The following is a 21,536-nucleotide window of genomic DNA, read 5'->3' as shown; positions in this document are numbered from 1 at the left end:
AGGTGCTGGATGCTTCTTAAAGAATTAAATGAATGGGTGTTAAAATATCTTTTGTGCTGTGGTTCTAATTAGGATACATTATTTTAACAACAGATTCATAAAGAATTGATTTTGATTTTGCAATATCCCATTAATTAGAATTCACTGAATTTATATTAATTTATTTACCGACCCATATTTCCTCAAACAGTTATCCTGTTTGCGTACATATCATTACATCTGCTGCCTTAAGAGTACTATTAGTTCTTACAGAAAGACACATTACAGACAATTAATGTATGCAGGCTTTTAATTGATATCTACAATGAAGCAGAGATGTTAGTGCTGTTGTTGCTTACTGAGATTAATGTGTTCATTTATGATAATTTATCCTTTTCTACTTTTGTACCATACTTTATTTTACAAGCTTTTGATAAAGTGTATGAAAGATATGACAGTGTTGCATGTTTTACTGTGCAATTGGTTTCTTTGCGATCTTTAACTCGTTTGGGAGAAATGTGTAACTAACTGAGTTAAACGATTACACACATTAATTAAATAATTATATAAAACACCAATTCTCCCTACACAGATTTAATAGGATCTTCAGAAGTTACTTTAGGTTATAATATTTAGTAGTTGTTGTGTGTAATATTGAACCATTTACATTGTGCTGAAGTTCTGCACTTGTTCATTTCAAAATGAATTAGTCTACTTCTGGCCTTTCTCTGTGAGGTGGCTCATACTGCCCCCTTATGGTTCAACATAACTGGGATAAACACAGGAATGAAATCATCAATACAGCCCATGCTTCAGCATCCCGATCTGCAAACACCCCCCCACCCCCCCTATCCCTTTCACCCTAGAACAACTAAGCAGCAGATTGGTGAACGTTGGATTTTGTGCAGCTTGTCAGCTCAGTGAAATTGTTATTCAACACAAAATAAATCACAAAATTAGAGGGATTTAGCAATTAGGTGGTCACAAACTAAAACCACATGCTTTCAAGACTCAAAAATGTAACTGGGCAGGGGTCGGATTATGGCAGGGAAATGAGCAGGGAATTTTTGACATGCACACAAGCTCTGGAAAGATACTCGGAGTGGAGAATGCCTAATTACACTAACCCAGGACGTGCACAGCACAATGATTCTGAGCAGCCACTCTGACGGCGTTCAAGGCTGCGTACTATAAAATCCTGGATTCCTACTCTATTTAAATGCCTCGTTTAATGAGGAATTTACCTAGAAGCTGCTAGATTTAAAAAGCTGATGTCAGGGCCTAGAGGTAAACTGGCTTGTGGACTCAACTCTTTTACTTCACCGTTTGGTAAACAAATAAGAAAGGCCAGTCCTTTCTAGCTGACTGAGGCTGTGCTGTGAGAGTTAAGAAGCCCTTGTGATGTCTGGCCTTGCCTGCCTACCCTTGTAATTGCAGAAAGGTTTTACAAGGAATGTGGTTCCCATACAGCTACTTGTTCCTGCGCAGCTATTTCTGGAACTTCTTGGTTTGTTAAATCAAACTTTCACAATGTGAAGGAAAGAACAGTAAACAATGGGGGAGGGCCCATAGAGCCCCAGGACTGTGGATCATCTCAAAACAAACTTTATTAGATGAACTGAGCATTATTCAGACAGTGGAGCACGATTATTAGTTAGATAAACTCAGCAGACGTTTGGGGATATGAACGGGGGTACAGTCTGGGTATCAAATCCCTCAGGGCAGTATTACAGCAAGATGATGTGAGATCTACATTCTGCTGGCTTTTAGTACAACAGCAACTCAACAGAGTGCTGCTCTTTGGTCACGGGAGAACTGCACTGCAAAGTGACTTTATACAACCTCACACTTAAATCTCTAGTCCCATATTTATTCCCAGTTTACTCCAAATAAAGCCCTGATATGCCTAGCGCTCCGCTGTACTGCACACAGGGCAATGCCCGTCTGAGAGCTACAGAAACCATTTGGTTGCTCTGCTTCTGGCCAGGTCATTCCTATAGTTTTGTTTCTCCACAAAAATGAGCCACTAAAACACATACCTGTGTCTTCACATCCTTGACCGCTCAGAACGAGCTGGAGAGTACAGATGCAAGCGCCCTAACCAACAAACACAGCCCAAGCGCACAATCAGCCCTGTTGTGTCTAGATACACAGCAGGGCTGTATGAAATGCAATGCCAAGCACGTCTTTTGTTTGTCTCAGTTGCTCAGTGTTTGTATCTCAGATTCTGGCTATGGTTTGACCACAGTCAGAGGAATGCTCTGCTCTATGGGAACCCGAGACACAGAGTCACGTGTCTGTTTGGAATTCCATGGTGCACAATGACAATGTATTCAGCTGATTCTTGGAACAACCACGCTTATTTTACAGAATACTGCTCAATTTATTTTCAAGATTCGCAATGAGGGACAGAAGGTATAAAAAAGTAGCATACAGCTATGACCAAATATTGAATTACATAACTTTTGGTAGTTTTCTACACTTCAGAAAAACTGACAAATTGAAAAATTTGACCTTTTTGTAACCTAACATGAAATACTGTACTACTATTATGGCTTCCAGTAGACTTTTGTGATATCATTTTGCAGTTAATTTGACTGAATTATGTTAAATAAAATATCTAAATTATAATCAGATAGTTTTTTTTTTTTTTTTTTTTTTTTTAATTTTGTAATTATGTCTCAATCCTACAATTGTAGGTGATGCAAAACCTTTGCCCACAGTAGTATGGTATTCTTAATGCAACGAATGCAGTGTACATGAAGACTGAGGTACAGGAGCATGCTTGAACCAGCTAGACATTCCCTCCCTGTACTTTTGCAGTTGAGCAATGTGGAAACACAGACAGGGGTTAACAGTCTCGGCTGCTTGGTCTGAATCACTTCTAAAAGCTTGTTGGAGATTCAGAGAGTTTAACCCATTAAGTACCAAATACATTTTTCTTTGAACAAAATCTTTGTCATTTGATACATTCTAAATCAATATTGTTTCACAGAAAGAAAAAAAAAAATCCTTCATCTTTGCTGCAAACTGCTCCTTCCTATTTTGTGGACAGTACTTAATATGTGCCTGTAATCAGACCAGTGACATTTCATGCCATCTATGAAGCTCAGCAAATTTAATTTAAACAAAGAAATGTATATTTTTTAGGCTTCAGTTTTAATTTTATAAGCATCTGGGCTATATCAAGGGCTATATTTGCAGAATGATCAGTTACACTTAGACTTAACTTTTCCAGTTAACAGAATTAGAGCAAATTGTCATAACAATATAGTTAAAGAGAAAATAAAATAACAGGAATTAGCCAGTTAAAAATGCTTCCAAAAATGACAAAGTAGCGTGTTATTAAATGAGAACAATGTCATTTACTGGGTTAAGACTTCCCACTACAGTTTTTTCTCTGCTTATTCATCACTCAACCTTGAAGAGACGCAAATCTCGCATGTTATATTCTCTCTTTAAGGTATTTTCTTTGATTGTGATCGTAAAAAGTTGATCCATTAAAAAATAAATAAAAATCTTGACATTTTATATTGATTTTGAAGAAATTAAAATAAATACAGCATCTAAGCTCTGAAGTCAGCATCATTCTGTTATTGTTTTTTGTACTCTGTACTGTTTTCTGAATAACAATGTCTGTATTATTGATAAAAAAAGTGTCAATTAACAAATCCATTTTTTTAAAATTAAAAACCAAGCTATTGTTGCAATAGTTTTACTTTATATAAAATACAATCATCACTGATTTATATCAAGCAAAGCCCCCGCCCCAAGTCTGAAGTAAATAAAGATATATAATCTTAAAACCACAATGTCTTGTTTTCAAAATTTATTGTTGAAAAATGTGTCTAAGTTTGTTAAAGTTTCAAGCTAAACTGTACAAAGAGAGCAATCTTTCACAAAACTAAACAAAAACATGGTAGACCAGTGGTACCCACGACGGGATAGTAAAGCAGACCACTATCAGCAACCACTGTGAAGATTTATTCCAATTATTATGTGCATTCAAGAAACAATGAAACTTTTACCTTGAGGAGATTGCAGAATGTGGTTAAATATTAGTAACATTTTAATAATTCAAGTATTGTGTGGCAGAGCAAAGCTCTGCCCTTTAAATTGGCAGGGATGGGGTTAATTTCCCCTACCTGCCTGGGTTTATTATGTTCAGGTGGCTGGGGTTGATTAGTTGATTAGGTTGATTAACGATCAATCAGCGCCCAGCCACCTGACATAAAAGGAGGCCTCTGCTTCTCATTTGGAAAGAGGGAGCTGAGGAAGCAGGTTGGTGTTTTGTTTGTATGTTTGAAAGTTTCCAATGAAGGCATTGCCCAGCCTGGAAATTGTTATTTTTTTTTCAAAAAAAAAATAACAATCCCAAAAATTCCAAAAATGAAAATAAATAAATAAATACTGCTCTGAGCCTCTAGGTGGTGCTATCCCACTTCTGACACCAAACGTGGCAGGCTGGCGAGTGGATAGAGGCCCAGAGACAGTCTGTAGTTAAAAAAAATAACTAATTTATTATAAATAAACACAAAAATGAAAGGGCACAAGGGCCAAAATAAAGGGATTTAAACACAAATAAAGCAAGACAAAAAGCAAAAATAACAATTTCCAGGCTGGGCAATGCCTTCATTGGAAACTTTCAAACATACAAACAAAACACCAACCTGCTTCCTCAGCTCCCTCTTTCCAAATGAGAAGCAGAGGCCTCCTTTTATGTCAGGTGGCTGGGCGCTGATTGATCGTTAATCAACCTAATCAACTAATCAACCCCAGCCACCTGAACATAATAAACCCAGGCAGGTAGGGGAAATTAACCCCATCCCTGCCAATTTAGGGCAGAGCTTTGCTCTGCCACATATAGGAAAACTGGAAAGGCTCAAACTGCTATGCAATGGGAGTCTTAAATTATTCCATCAGGGTTCAACTAAACACAGAACCATTCCTAAATAATATTTATAAGGAACAGTCCCCCGACCTTGCCTCTCAATATATGCAAGGGATCAGGAAGAACCAAGGGATTCCATTACCTGCCAGTTTGAATTAGATACACAGCAATATTTGTCAGCCATAGCCAGATACAAACCTTGGTATCTGTGTGCACTCCTCATTCTGCAGCTTCCAAATAAGGCTCTGATTCAATGAAAGGCACTCTTATCCCGCCACAACACTTTGAAGTCATCTAGAATCAAATCAGAACTAAATATTTTCATCCTCTAACTGCGAAGGTGTTTGGCGAACCCAGACGTGATCAGGTTTGAAACCTATATGTGTAAAATGAGCACTCAGTTTTTTTAGGTCGGTACGCAAGTCCGGATTTAGACTGATGACATGGAGAATAACTCCACTTTTTGTGAGGAAGAATCAGCAGTTTTGAGCAGACACTGAAGCGGGAGGCAGGGAGACATATCAGTGTTGCACAGCAATCACTGAACAGTCACTTCAGAGGCAATTTTTGCTAGAATAGAGCACATCCTACTGGCTTTAATGACACCCTCATTTAAGCACCTTTGACTGGTTAAAAGGCAATTTGGGATGGCTGTAAAATATTCCAGCTGCATTAATTAATGTAGTACTATTCTTCTTAACATCCACTTTGTATGTGATTGTATATTCTTACATCCACTAAGGACAGAGTGTTGTAAGGGGACAGGTTAATGGTTTTTCCCTAACAAGATAATTTCTGTTTAGTATTTTTTTAATACTGCCCTCCCTCTCTTGGGTACTGTATTATTAAAATGTGAATCGATTCCTCACAGGCCCAAGAGCCATTCCGTCACTGCCCCGTTGTTTTTGGCACTTAGTTTGATCCTCTGTCAAAGCTCAGTATTTTTGCCGGTGCTGGCAGTCTCCCATTCCATTCCAGTACAATAAATATTTGAGTTTCTCTCTGGAAATATTTGTTGAAATGGAAGCTGCACAATGGGGAAAGCACAACTTAAAAGAACTAAAAAGATCCCTCCTTTTTTCCACTCTGTTACCCTCCCCTCTAAAAATAGCTCCTTGGTCGCTGTTATTCCCTGAAACTTGCTGGGCACATTTACATTCCAGTCAGCCTCTTCCCACAATCCCACACTTCCCAGCAGTTTGCATGGATCACGACTTTAAATACATGTCCCTTAGAGAGCAAGAGAGTTCAGCAAAAACACTCTGTTTATTGTTCTCAATGTGCAAGCTCGATGCATTCAAAACTCTCTTTGATGTCTTATCAGTCAGTTATTAGAGCCATTTATGGGCTGTGACCCATAATTCTATAAAAAAAGGGTAGCACACTGTAACTGATGGCTTGGGTTATAACAGGTGACAAATTAAATTACATGGTTTTAAACTTCTGTTATCCTCTTAACAGAGGATCTTGACCCATCCACTATACAGTATAATCAATGGGGAAGGGAGGGTGAAATGCTGTTCATTTACAACCATTTATATTGTAGGGTTTTTTTTTTGCACAGAAGGGATGGGGGGTAAACTGCTTATGCACATCTACCATGTTAACTTATGTAAGGTCCTGGCAGTGCTGTGGTGTTGAACTGGGAAGTAGTCTGAAAAACACATATACACATTTATAAATGTATCCAAACTCTATCATTGCACAACATTACCCAACAACAGAAGCACACGATAACCTCAAGGAGTGCTGTGGGGAAGGCATGTCCGCCTACTGGAGCCGCAGTGATATCTTCACTCTCTGGCTCTGTGGGGTGCTTTAGCTTGAGGAGAACAATAGCCTAGAGGGATGTTAGCCTGTCTGTCACTCACTGCTGTCTCTGCACTGAGAGCTGTGATCTGAATTCTGGAGTGCAGCTTTGCTTTGTTATTGAAACAGCTGGCAGCTCAAACTGGCACCTTATAAGGCAGTCTGAGTTGAGGGCAAGGGAGTGTGGCCTGTGGAGAAGGGAGCTGTGCAGAGGCTGGGGTGGAAATAATTCTGTGATGGGAACCGGCTACCCCCTCTTTCCATGGGTTAAGGGGCCTTGCATTCTCTCACATGCTAGCGTAATGTATACAATCTAATGCACACGCTGTATATAACTGTGGAGGTGCGGCCCTAGTGATCAGGAAGCACAACACAACTATATGTAACTAAAGCTTTGGTGAGCACTTTTATTTAAAAGAATAAAGAAAACAAAAGTAAAGGAGAAAACACAAGCCTAGCTCCCACTGGAGCATTAACAAAGAAACATCTTTCTGTTACAGGCAAGAATAACAGGAGCTTGGTATCAGCTCCCAGCAGACGCACCCTCTCCTGCTGGAGTGCACATACTGAGAAGCCCGAGCCAGGAGATTTTATATCATGTGGCCGGTTTAATTGCACATCAATTAAACAATCAACTCAGCTACCAGTCTCCTAATAGGATACCCACATTGACGCTACCTGTTCCCTCGTTTCCAGCGTTGATCAGAGGCTGGAACCCTTTTGTTCTTTAATGCTCCCCCACCCCCCTGGCCAACACATTTATTACACTGTCCTCTGAAACTCATTACAGAGCTTTTGCCCTGCTACAATGACACACTCTATATGTAGCATATATATATATATATAACATTGAATTATCAAGCACAATAACACATTGTACTTGGGAGGGGGGGTTAATCATTCCTTTATCTGCTAAGTTTTTTGGCTCTATTAATTATTGGAGCTGCGACAGTGCAGATCCGACACTCTTACGAGTGTGTGCATGTTGTGCAATGTTCTTGGCAAGGTCTGAGAACATTATTCGTGTCAGAGCAGCACTGCTGCACCAAGCTTCGGTTCTCTTGCTAGTCGCTCTGCATTGCTGTCACATTAAGAGGAGCTAACGGCTGTTAGAAATGTTCCAGTGGGTTAAAGCTATGCACAGACCTGTTTAGTGCAGATCTGCAGTGACCCTGCTGCCATATGCACCCACAAAATCAGCTCAGCGACTGATGACAGTCTTGTCTTGTAACAGATAACCATGTACAACTGCACTTCTTATATGATCCAATGTAGTGCCTTGACTTAAAGCAGAATTTTACAAAGTACCACCCTATTCACCCAAGCTGTTTTTTTTTTTATCACAATACGGTTTACTGTACACAACGGTATGCAAAGTGAAAGTTCACTAAACATTAATGGTTGGTTTGACAGACCCTGATTAGCTCTAATCCTGCACTAGCGTATGTTACCTTGTGGAAGGGGCTGCAAAATGAGTGTTACAGAATCTAGCCCTTAATGTTTTCACCTGATGAACATACACATGTGGTCTAGAAGCTTGTGTACTAACTAAGAAACCCAAAACATTTTTACTTGAAAATTGGCAGCACCACTATAAAAGAGAGCGTCAAAGTAAATTCTGGAAAGTCTCTTATAAGTAATCTCAAATTCAATAATTACTCCTGTAAGGGGAGAATTGAACAAAGTGACCGGTTCACGCGACTACCTCTCAAGCGAATCTCCAAAGAAACAGACAAGATGTCTCTTTTTCAAAACCCTCTTTAGGTTACTATTGCTCCTGCCAAAGCAATTCAGTTTCTTACCTGATTTCAGAATCACTCTGGCACGCGTGCGCTACGCATTCCTGAGCGATTAAAAAGGCAGTGAATCAAGGTTTTAGTGCTGCTTTTAGTTATTGACCATCTGTTATATAATTCATTTTTCTAAATTTAAGGTGCTTTGAGGCTAGATGGAATTTGCAAGGGTTTGTTTGCCCTGCTGGATGGACTGTTTGACTGGAGGCAGTAGAATAGGGGAATAGAGCAATGCAGCTGTGATAAACACAGAGCTGCGAAGGGCTCACACAAGCATTAGACAGCTGTCCTAGTGTCGCCTCTGAGATGGAAAAATGGGAGGGTGCTTGAGTAGCTAAACCCAGAACCACTTGGAAATTATTGCAAACGTCAAAAAATGTAAGAGCAGGGATAGAAATAAGACTCCTACTGCAGAGTAGCCTCACCCATTCCAGCTTTTACTATGAGCTTGATTAGCTACAGTGTATAGGTAACAAGCTCAGGTGTGTCTTATTAAACTCCTTGTAAAACCATGAATGGATCAAACTGCTATGTAATGGGACTCTTATTTCCACTCCTGGTAAGGGATTTATAAAAGAAGGGTATCAAAATTTGAATGATCTAAATACCCACTCCCTTTAAATTATATACATTGTAATCCCATTTGTTTAAAAAAAAGCATTTGTGTCTGGTTTAACAGAGCTGATGAGTACTACTCTGGAACTATGTTACATCAAGTAACATTGAAGTAGTTCAAGACTGGTGCTAATCAGGGTTTGCGAAACCAGCCATTTTAACCAACCTTTTAAATGTACTGTATAACAAACTTCTGAGAGTGTATAGAAAGATCAAGACTGGAATAATATGGTGAGTCCACCAAAAAAATATGTTTGTGTAAAACTAAATTAATGCTTTTCTTAAAAAAAAAATTATAATAATTCTGGATCAAGCCGATCCAACCCAAACATGTTCCTGTGTGATGAAGGTGGGTCAGGCTCCTTTTGGAAGTACGGTTTTATTTCACCGCAGGAATTCAGAAAGAGCTTAACTTAGACTCAAAGGAAGCAGACAGTTTTTTTGAGAAAATTCCTTCCCTTAAGGTATTAAGAAGAAAACAAACTTCAAAAGAAACACACTGCTACCGTGTATTTAACAATAAAGTTACCTTGAGCAAACAGCAGCTGTTCTTTATGCAGAATGAGACGACCCACACCTACTCCTTCAGAGAGTATATTCACAGTGCATCTGAAATCTATTAACTGGATCACTACTGAGTCCAACAAAGCATCTGGATTTCATTTTTAACATGCGCTAGACGTTCCTTAGGGTTTTGCAGGCTAGAGAGTTTCACAATCTGAATCGTAGGGCTTTTAAAGCAGACAAAACCAGGAGCTTGCAGTAGCTTTCAGTCTTGCATTGCATCCTTGTATATTTCATGTATGGGGTTCATTAATCAGAAAATCAGCTAACCCCTTATGCAAGTGTACCATAGTAAAAGCACAGCAAAGTGTAATAAATCTCAGCGAAAGCTTGGTAAAGCATAAAAAATAGCGAGGTATGGTAAAGCATATTAATAAACATGGCAAACCATGGTAATAAGCATAGTATAACCACAGGAAAAAACATGGTAAAACTGCAAAAAATACCTTGCAAAAATACCGTAGTAAACTTGTATAAGGGACCAGACTGCTTCCATCTCCTATTCGTGCAGCAGGGAGCAACACTTTCTTCTGAACGGAAACTGACAGCTTTTGTTTCATCCTATGTTATCCTTTGAAGGCTTACAGCTCAGTTCTAATACATACAAAGCCTGGATTGGTTCCTTTTCTTTAACAGAAAAGAGACTTCCCAGTATTTTAAGTAGTGTTTTCTGGAGAACCAAAAACCATATCTGGTAATTCAATTAAAGTGCTGATTACAGAAAAAGCTATCGGGGCTCTGGTAAGAACAGGTTTGTAATTTCTAAAGCAAGGATGCTCTACTTTTATAATGCAAGAATCACTTGAACCTCCAACAGGGTCTACAGCACCAGCCCACAGCCTCCATATAAACTGGGAAAACTTGCAGCACAGTGATCTCGATACACGGGATGGTCTTGACCGGTTACTTGTATGATGCATGAGAAGATCAAACTATCTTTTAATGATGGAGATAGAGAGAGCATGCATTCTTACCAACTATAAAACACACTTACTCTTCATTCAAGAAGCACTTGGTGAAATGCAATGAGCTGCTTTGTGCCTTTGGTCTGGTGCCAGGATCCAAACAATGCTTCCAGCACCTCTATTACGATACATCATGTTCAGAAAGTATCCTGATTCTTCAATATGCTATGAATCACTACACCCCTATAAGCATACCTTTTATTTTATGCAATGTCTGAATTCACTGGTGGGAATTCACTTGCCCTTAACAAGCTATGTTTTAATAAAAAGCAGTTGCCTGTAAACCATCTTTTCCAGACAGCGTCCAGAGAGAGGACACAGTTCACTTATTAACATGTTAAGCAGATTTAGCATTGGCCTGAATGCTGGCACTTGATCATTTTAGAGACTCATTTCAGCAAGTTAGTTTTTAAACACAAAGGTTTGGGACTGGGTCCAGGGTAAGCTTGCCATTGACATGAATTACTGGAGAAACGTAGTGTACCATAAAAGGTGGTGATTTACATACTGTTTAGCAGGAGGTTTTCAGTGGTTACAATTGATGGATATACTCTATACACGGTAGGTATTTCCACTCCACTTGCAAAGTTTGCAGATCATTCAAGAGCCAACTCAAGTGCCTTTGTTGTGCTACCCAACAGCCCTGCACTTACATTAAACATCTTACCCCCACGGCAAAACCCGAGGCAGCTGGCTGTACAAGCTGTGATAGTAGAGAACTACATTTATGAAAAAAAAAGAAAGTAAAAATGTGGTACAATGAAACTACTTTAGCATGCAGCAGGGCGTAGCACAAAGGCAAAGAAATACAAAAAAAGGTGTAGTTCGTCCAACCAGCTTCTACATGATGTGATGCAGGTTTGTCACAGATGAAAAATATAACAGATGTATGTTAGATACAAAGACTGGTGTAGGTTAATAGAAAAAACAGGACTGTGTACGGCAGCAGGATCCAGATTGGCACTACTCTATAAAAATAGCCAACCTGATGACTGTTGCGTAACTGCTGAAATGAAAAAAGTTACACTATTATTATTATTATTATTATTGTTGTTGTTGTTGTTGTTGTTGTTGTTGTTGTTGTTGTTGTTGTTGTTGTTGTTGTTGTTGTTGTTGTTGTTGTTATTATTATTATTATTATTATTATTATTATTATTATTATTATTATTATTTAGGGTAGTTTTTAAACTATAAAAACTACACAATAAAAAATTAGAGCTGCAAGCAGGAATGCAGTATTATATTTTTACTATGTGTTTCAAATTCTAGTGAGATTTTAAAGAGTACGAAGTTTGTTTTAAAATCTGCATGTTTTTCATGGGTTATAATATCACAACAAAGCACAGTCATTGTCAGCCTATTTGAATTGGGTTCATGCTATCAAGCTGTGAGGATTCAGTACCACAGTGACACATCGGTACAGCTGTTGTGTGACGTGTTCAGCTACAGCTGAGAAAAATGTCTCCATGTCTCCATGTGATCCCCAGTCCTTTATACGACTAGAGAGACTAGAGATTACATTGAGCATTGGTCAAGTGATTGAAGTACAAAGTTGTCTTAAGGAACCAAGTTTTTAAATAACTGTAAATGTGTCCACAAACTGCAGTAGACTGTACTAAGCACATATTAGTCACTAACCTTTTGCAGGTGGGAAAGGGCTAACTGTCACTGGGTACCAGGGCACTTACCTGTTCCACTCTTATCTCGTACTCCCCGTTCAGTTTCTTCCCTCGAAAGTACTTGGCCCTGGAAGAGAAGATGAAAGACACAAAGCGTTATGGACACCGGCTCACTCTACTCAATAGGGGCACAATGTTTCACATATTGCTGCACTACACAATCTACTGTGGTCTAGTGCGTAACACAGCAGCCCTGGGCTTCCTCATCTGTGCTGAAACTCCATGACTCATTGGGAGTTGTAATCTGACAAAGCATATAGGGTAAGAAATGGAAAGAGTGCAAGAGAGCACACTCTCAACTTGAACAGAGAGGTAGCCACGAAACACTTAGAAACATATCAAAAGTCATTAAATTCTAACAAAAAATCTATTTGTTTTGCATGCTGTGTCACTGATATTTTGAGTGTGAGAGCCACACCCAGTGAAATTATAAAGTGGAGTTGCTGCTAATTGGTTCCAGTGGGGATGTGACTGATAATATCATTATGAAGCAATGTTATGAAGCACTAGTGAATGTCTATGTAAATCTCCTGAAATGCCTCCAATGCATTTTCATTGCATGGGCAAGTGACAAAAAGTCATTTTTCATGCTGTGTTTTGTATTTGGTGCAAGCAGCAGACTGTGGTCAGCGAGTGACTTTTGTGTTCTCAGGTATTAAGATCACCTCGAAAGTGATGCCTGGAGGAAGTCTCTTTACTGAGGGGCTCATTAAGCACTCAAATGAGAGGCAAAGTGATGTTTCTTATGCAGTGGAATGTTGGTGTGTATGATATGTTGTGGTAGGATGCGTGGGTGATTCACTGAAGGTCACAGGAGTCAGAAAGATGTAGTTGATAATGCCACACAGACGGACAATATTCATTACAATCACAAGGGGGCACCCTTGTGCTGTGGAATTAAATACCAACAATGGTAATACTGTGTTTGCTTGTACAGTTCATGTATAGCACTCACTGGTTCAAAACAAGAGCGTGAAAGCAAAAGAGAAAATAAGCACTGGTAACAAAACTACAAAAAAAATTCCCTCACTATCACTTAAAGGGTTGCCCAGACTCCCCAATATAAACTATAGAACGTCACTGTATGGGTACTGGACAATTTACTATAGTGGCTGTCTTTGTCCACCGTCTCTGTTGTCTCCTTCCTTCCTTCTCCGTATTCTTTTGTTCTCTTTACTGTAGTTCTTCTACTGTATTGTTTCCTGCAAGGGCTAACACAGGAATAGGAAAGCATCATTCCTATGGCATCGACCGCCCCCCCCAACCAATCAAAGAGACCGGAGAAACACACCCCCTGCTCAACCTCTTTGTGGCATCGGCGTGATTGGCAGGCAGGTCAAACAAGGCTGTTGACCACCCTACCCCCGCCCCGCATGATCACGCATGCGCCTATTAGCCTGCACATATTTATCCCATCACATGTATTTTTCTTTAAAAAAAGCAAAAACATTGGCCAGGGTGCCTGCGGGCTTGCCTGTAAGCTGCCTAGAGCTGCACTTTCCTCTGATGCTGTAGCTCTGGATTGGCTGCATGGCGAACCTGAAGAGTTTAAAGTAGCGATCAGCTGACGACACATGCTTTGGAGGTCAGCATGTGTTCGTCTTCGCCGCTCCTGAGTCAGCACAGGGGTGGTAGTGGTGAGCTGAGCCTAAATACAATTACACATTTTAAACTGGGAGAAAAAAATGGGGTAAAATTAATTGGCAACTACTACTAATTAAAAAAAAAAAAAAAAAAAAAAAAAATATAATAGTAAAAATCAAGTGCCTTGCCAACAAGGTGGCAAATGCCACGGTGTCAAATTGTAACTTTGTTCAGAAAGTATCATTGGGCACAACACCAAAGACAGCTGTAAGCGTGGAAGGATTGATGGGTACTTTAAGAACTTTAGAGTGTCTCAAAAACAGGTGACCAGAATGGAGCCAGCCAGCCCAGGACAGGTCCAGTACATATGTACGAGTGAGGCAGGTTCTTGTTTGTACCTGTCACAGGTGGGGTCCATGTCTGGGCAGATTTTGGCCAATCTGACTTTTGACAGATATAAACAATGTACTGTGAATTGTGTTAGCCCATGTTGGGTGTAGATTGATGATCAGTGCAAAGGGTATTTAAAACTTTGCATGAATTATGTACGCCACCCTTAAAGGAATTCATGAAAAAGCTCTCTGTAGTTACTAATGGGCTCACAAGGGAAGCTGTATGTGGGAATTGTAAAGTGGAAAGGCGCAGAACAGCATTTGCCAAAACAGCTCACTCTATACGAGATATTTTATTTTGGAACTCATTTCCTTCAGAAATTAGAAAGGTTCCATTTCAATTCGAAGACGACCACCACTATATTAGGTATGGGATATTCCTGCCATTCGGGTAGGTTTTGCTGAGCTCTTTACACGAAAGCTGCCGAAAGGCCCCTTCCTGGGATGATGCACTTGGTCCCGAGGGAATAAAACTGTCACTCACAGGAAGATCCTCTTCTTTTTCCCTGTCAAGATGGTAAGGTAAGACCTCTGTGTTAAGCTGAGCGTGTTGATAGAAAAGAGCTTCTCGAGGTCGATTCGAGTCGGTTATATTTCCCTTGCATTCATGCTGAAATATTTTCTGACAGACAGAAAATAAAAGGTTGTAAAAGACAAACAAAACACAGGACATGGCACTTTAGCCAAAATAAAGAGACAAACAAAATGGACTACACAGACAAACACGGTGTGCTGAAATTATTATATCTATTACTATTCCCTCCGTCTCCAATCCCCTTCTCCACTCACCGAACACACAACCACAAGTGAAAACATGCTGCTTTCTATGCAGCTGTACCGATCAATCACTCAATTGGTGTCTTGGTACAACTGCACTTGAATTAATAGGTGCAATTCCCGGTGCTCACATATTATTACATTTTACCTGCATGTGAAGTGCTGTGCAATCCTCGTGCCTAAATACAAATATACATTTTAAACACTCATGCGCATACCCCATATTATATTCCATGTACCAATGACCATACACCAACATTAACACACAACACGCAACATACAACACAGAAATACACACGGGCAGGGCAACATTGCCACACAGCCTACATCGCTTTGCGATTGCAGTCTGCTTAAAACCTTACAGCACTCATAGTTTTGTGTTTTCCTCTGCTATTGCAGTTTAAAAAGAAAAAGAGACGTGTGATCCTCCACCGGACCTTGGCTCTGCCGTATGCTGTACTCGCCAGGCTGTCCGGCCGGGCGAATGGTTTATCACACTGGACCGAAAGAACGCAGATTCCACGTTCCTATAGGTCCAGCACACAGGAAGTATCACAGTACAATTGGTGTTGGTTAAAAACTATTGGGTCTGATGGCCACGGCTTCATCACCAACCCAACTAGAGTTAATCCACAAGCGTCCGATCCAAGTGTGGCTCAGTGCCTTCGGCTGCACCCCAAGCGCAACAGACACCTTGGGCTGACCGTGTCTCGTCTATGCTGGTAAGCTCTACGCTGGTGGAGGCAAACTTCTCACCTGAGCGAAGGCGCAAGAATAGGAGTGATACACAACCGTCAATTGGTGATGACAGACGCACCCAACTGTGGTTGGGGGGGGGGCGGGGGTGGTCTGGGCAGGTAGAGGAGTTCGTGGTCCCTGGTCGGATCACAGTACATCCCTGCACATAAATGCGTGGAGCTGAGAGCAACCCAGGGCCTAAAAATTTTTGTATGCTTTCCCGCCTATACCGCTGCTCCCAGCTTTTCTCGAAAAAGTCTGGTTAGAAAAAGCGTCAGTTCTCCTAGTAGCCCCCAAGTGGACCAGGAGAGTATGGTTTTCGACCCTGTGCCAGCTGTTGCATGGCCAGCCCTGGGAGATTCCACTTTGTTGGAGCTCCTCAGTCAGACGAAAGGCTCTTTTTGGCACCCGGAAACCGGGCAGGTTCCGGCTATGGGTCTGGCCCCTGAAAGGGACCGCTAGCTAGCCCTAGGGCTATCAGATGCAGCTGTGGGTACTCTGCAGAGTGATAGGGCAGACTCCAATAGGTCTTTGAATACATGTAAGTGGAAGTGTTTTCAGGCTTGGTGTCTGACTAGAAGCCATGACTCCATTTCTTGCCCTATGTCAGTCATCTTGCAGTTTCTGCATGAACTGCTTGATGCTGGAAGGTGACCTTCCACCTTGAAGGTGTATTTAGCATTTAATGGCTATCTATGCTTGCCATGCCTCGTAGATTCAATGTCTCCAGGTGCGCATATTGTGGCTATCCGTTTTCTTAAAGGCGCTCTGAGATTACGACCTCCTAGGAGGACTGTTCTCCCCGAATGGAGCCTTAATATTACACTGGGGGCTCTCACGAAGGCCCCGTTGGAGCCCATATACTCCATAGAGCTGAAGTACATGTCTGAAGACAGCTTTTCTCTTGGCTGTCACCTCCGCTAAGCGGGTCAGTGAGCTGCTGGTGCTGTCTGTGCACAGCTCCTGCATGCGTGTTTCTGCGCACCAACCCTGCTTTCCTCCCCAAGGTGATCACAGCCTTCCACATTAATCATTCTGTGGAATTGGAGTCCTTCCTTTCAAGTCCGTTTACTTCAACAGAGGATGAGAGATTGAATTTCCTCTGCCCAGTGGGGGCATTGAGATGCTTCGTGCATAAGACAAGAGCTTTGTGTCAATCTGACCAACTCTTTGTCTGTGACAGGACACTGACCCTAGGACAGCCCCTCTCTAAGCAGCGTCTGTCACACTGGATTGTGGACACAGTCTAGACTGCATATAAAGGTGCTGGCTTGCCCCATCAGGTAGGGTAGCCGCACACGGCTTAACCACTAAATATGGGAGGTGTTTTCCTTTAATATACTCACCTTCCTTGGCAAACCAGTACCAGACAGGAAAGAATATACACTTCGGTGAATCCCATGCTCGCCACCAAGTTCTGTAGTAGGGGGAAAATCTCCTGTTGTATGAAATGACTGATGACTCTGATCGGTAGCAGCTCAAGAAGTTTATTACAATGCGCGCAAGGGAAGAGAAGCAGTTACATGAACACACCGCAGCAGTAACACAAACACACTCACTCTTAGTTTTAAGACGAGGTGGCTCAATACTTCTAGATGTTTAGCAGAGCAACACTGAGCAGACTAACACATCACTACACTCTCACACGAATACAGCAACCTTGAACACATTCTTTCCCTAATTTTTTGCAAGCGCAACTGCATCAAAAGCAAAACAGTCACTGCACTAGAACATTTTGTGTGAAAAGCATAACAGTAGCAAAAACAAAATAGTAGCAAAACAAAACAATATATGAGAATCAAAACAGTCATCTTGCACTAGACCGTCTTGCCTTGGAAACATCATGTGATCCTCCTTAACCCTGCAAGTGCCAACCTGGGTATTGGCTGCCTGTTCAACTACATCTTGGGGCCTTTTCAAAGGTGCCTCGATGTCTGACATTTGTACTGCGACTAGCTGGGATATGCCGCATACTTTCTCCAGGTTCTACCGTAATAATGTGGTAGACCCTGCTCTGTAGGCACAAGGGTCCTAACCTCTGGGTCAGACAGTGTTGTGCGTCCCTCATATGCTGCCGTTCCTTCTCCCTCGCAGATGCTTTGGTATAAATTATCCCATACCCAATGTAGTGGTGGTTGTCTTTGAATTGACAGGGAACATTAGGCTACTTAACGTAACCCTGCTTCCCTGAAAGAGAAGACAACCACCACCCGCGAGATCGCTTCGGTCGCCCTCACAGGTTCAATGGAAAAAAGAAAAGAATCTTCCTACGAGTGACGGTTTTATTCCCTCGGTAGGCGGGACCGAGTGCGTCATCCCAGGAAGGGGCCTTTTGGCAGCTCTGGTATAGAGAGCTCAGCAATATCTACCTGAAGGGCAGAAATATCCCATACCGAATGTAGTGGTGGTCGTCTTCTCTTTCAGGGAACCATGGTTACGGTAAGTAACCTAACGTTTTAAGGGATTTTTAAATATTTTGTAATAAACTTAAGGCTTGGTTGAAACAATCAATTATGCAATCATTAATTTATTCAGGATGTATTTGAATTTTAACTGTGTATATTGGATATTTATATTATATAAATTGTACTGTAACTTGGTTATGTAAGCTGCTGATATGTCATGCACTTTTAATAGGTAATGTATGACTAATGTTGAATGTATTTTATTTAATCAAATATTCAAAAGGAGATAATTTCTATATTTTAGAGTAGAAGCAATATGGAGATTTATTACAGTTGTCATCAATATCTGCCAAGGACTGTCAGTGGAATTTAGCCTACTGGCTAAACTGAAAATGCAATGCAGCTTGTGTCATGTAAGAGGCACTTATGTTATAATTGTACGTGTCCTTGATAAATAAATACAACAAACAAACAATCAATAATGGGGTACATGTTTTATATACAGTCAGCATATCTGATCCAATAAAATTTTGACTTCAGTAATGGTTGAACACGTGTGACGCATATCTGATCGTTTCATTTTGGCCAGTTCCAACCCTTATCTGTCTTTCAGGGAACACAAAAAAGATACAATATCAAAAATACACATCTGAAAGGACGGTGTTTTAAAATAAGTAGACTTCCACATAGATGTACTGTGGTTGGTTTTGTTGGTCAGTACTATATTTTCAACAGAAGTCGTATTTTAATAAGAACGATATGATTCTGAAAATATCACTTGCAAAAACTTGTAGTAAAACTAAAAGGCAATTTAGCAAAACCAAAAGATTAAAAAAAAAAACAGTTTCCAGAACTAAAACAGTATCCCAAGTTGGTATTCAAAATGTGGAGAATATAGTGTTCCATACGGTCCTAATGTCACAGTTCACTTGCAAATGAAAATGCACAAAAGCAACAAAAGATCACAGATAAAATATATATATATATATATATTTTTGCCCATTCTTCTTTGCAAAATTGCTCAAGCTCCGTCAAGTTGGATGGGGGCCTTTGGTGAACAGCAATTTTCAACTCTTTCTACATATTCTCAATTGGATTGAGGTCCGGGCTTTGACTGGGCCACTCCAGGACATTGACCTTTTTGTTTTTACACCACTCCAGTGTGACTTTGGCTGTATGTTTGGGATCATTGTCCTGCTGGAAGATAAATCCTCTCCCAAGTCTCAGGTCTTTTGTAGACTTCAACAGGTTTTCCTCCAGGATTTCTCTGTACTTTGCTGCATCCATTTTGCCCTCTATCTTCACAAACTTTCCAGGCCCTGATGCAGAGAAACATCCCCATAACATGATGCTGCCACCACCATGTTTCACAGTAGGGATGGTGTTCTCAGGATGATGTGCGGTGTTAGGCTTGCGCCAAACATAACGCTTAGCGTTGAGGCAATAAAGCTCTGTTTTGGTCCCATCAGACCATAGAATCTTCTTCCACTTGGTCTCAGAGTCTCCCATATGCATTCTGGTAAATTCTAGCTGAGCTCTGATGTGAGTTTTTTTCAACAATGTTTTTCTTTTTGCCACACTCCCATAAAGGCCAGTTTTGTGAAGCACCCGGGCTATTGTTGCTGTATGCACAGTGTTTCCCAGCTCAGCCGTGGAAGACTGTAACTCCTTTAGAGTTGCCATAGGCCTCTTGGTGGCCTCCCAGTGCCCTTCTCACTCGGTTTTTGAGGATGGCCTGTTCTAGACAGATTCACAGTTGTGCCATATTCTCTCCACTTCTTAATAATAGACTTTACTGTGCTACGGGGGATATTCAATGCCTTGGAAATGATCTTATATCCTACCCGATTGGTGCTTTTGAAGAACCATATTTCGGATTTTCTTTGAATGTTCCTTCCTCTTCATGATGCAGTTTTTGTTAGGAAAAGTAAGAACCAACTGTAGGACCTCCCAGAGACAGGTGTATTTAACCTGAAATCATGTGAAACACCTTAATTGCACACAGGTGGACTCCATTCAACTAATTATGTGACTTCTAAAGACAATTGGTTGCACCAGAGCTTATTTATGTGTGTCATAGCAAAGGGGGCGAATACTTATGCAATCAATTATTTTCTGTTTTATATTTGTAATTAATTTAGAACAATTTATAGATTTTATTTTTCACTTTGACATTATGGACTTTTTTTGTGTTGATCAGTGGCAAAAACTCCTAATTAAATCCACTTTGATTCCATGTTGTAACACAATAAAATGTGGAAAAGTCCAAGGGGGGTAATAATGTAACAGCTAATCATTAAACAGTTTTAGATACTGTGATTATATTTATATATATATCACAGTATCTAAAACTGTTTAATGATTAGCTGTTACATTACCCTAGCTTGTCTTGTTCGCTTTGTTTTAGCTGCATTTTTGTAAAGTGAAACTGGAGGAAGTGATGTGTAACTGCACAATATAAAAGACAGACTGATTTGGCATTAGAGAGAATAAAAAAAAAAAAAAAACGCAGGCTGTGACGGTTATTCAGATGAATTGAACACTGAAGAGATGGGGTTTGTATCAGAAAACTGGTGAAGGAGTCGTAGATCGCGTGTGACTGGTAAGTGCATTAATTTGTTACATATATATAATGGGAATTAATTTTATTCTTAACACAAGGCTGGCAAAACGTGACTGACGTGTATCTGGGTAATGGATATCCGAGTGCCGACTGTACATTGTTGTTTTTTTACCCTTAGCACGGTCATGTGCTCTGAGCGTGGCATGACATCTGTACTCAAGATAGGATGCACTGACCAATCCTTAATGCTCACTGGCTGATTTCTAATATGCCATTTAATATAAGCAGCACAATCCTTCCCTTGCATAGAATAGTTTTTAACCATATGCAATATATTTAATATATGGTCTATATATTTCATACATTTAAAATGTACAGCTTTACAATATATCTAGTATATATATATATATATATTATATATATATATATATATATATAATATATATATATAATCTATTGAAAATGTATTTTCTTTCTACACTGTGAGGCTTCTGTTCTCTTTCTCAGCTATGGTTTTCAGTTCTGTTCCGTGGGTGATCTGTTGCACACTAAGTTAGCCTATTGAAGCCCTAGGTTACTCATCTCTCTTCACAGTGTCCAGTCAGTGGTGATTCTAATGCAAAGCACTTTAAAAAGTAAAGAGGTTTTTTGTGACCCAGCTCGCTGCAGCTGATGCTGATTGGACAAATTAGACCTCACAGTGAAAGGTCACAGCCAATAAAAATGTATGGTGTCCGAGGGCCAGGATAAGAGAAGACAAGGCTGTGTGTGTCTGGACAGAA

At 40.4% G+C, this 21,536-nt stretch overlaps 1 protein-coding gene across 2 annotated transcripts in view; it reads right to left on the bottom strand.

Moving 5' to 3' along the window:
- Positions 1 to 21,536, bottom strand: part of LOC121318578 (synapsin-3-like) — a 250,791-nt gene that overhangs the window by 186,634 nt on the left and 42,621 nt on the right. For both annotated transcript variants that reach the window (XM_041255406.1, XM_041255407.1), the window contains exon 3: positions 12,305 to 12,362. In XM_041255406.1, the coding sequence (XP_041111340.1) occupies positions 12,305 to 12,362 (58 nt within the window). The remainder of the gene's footprint in view (positions 1 to 12,304; positions 12,363 to 21,536) is intronic.

This window comes from Polyodon spathula, chromosome 7 (genome assembly GCF_017654505.1).
Source record: "Polyodon spathula isolate WHYD16114869_AA chromosome 7, ASM1765450v1, whole genome shotgun sequence".
Lineage (NCBI taxonomy): Eukaryota > Metazoa > Chordata > Actinopteri > Acipenseriformes > Polyodontidae > Polyodon > Polyodon spathula.
This window is presented reverse-complemented; position numbering and strand designations above follow the sequence as displayed.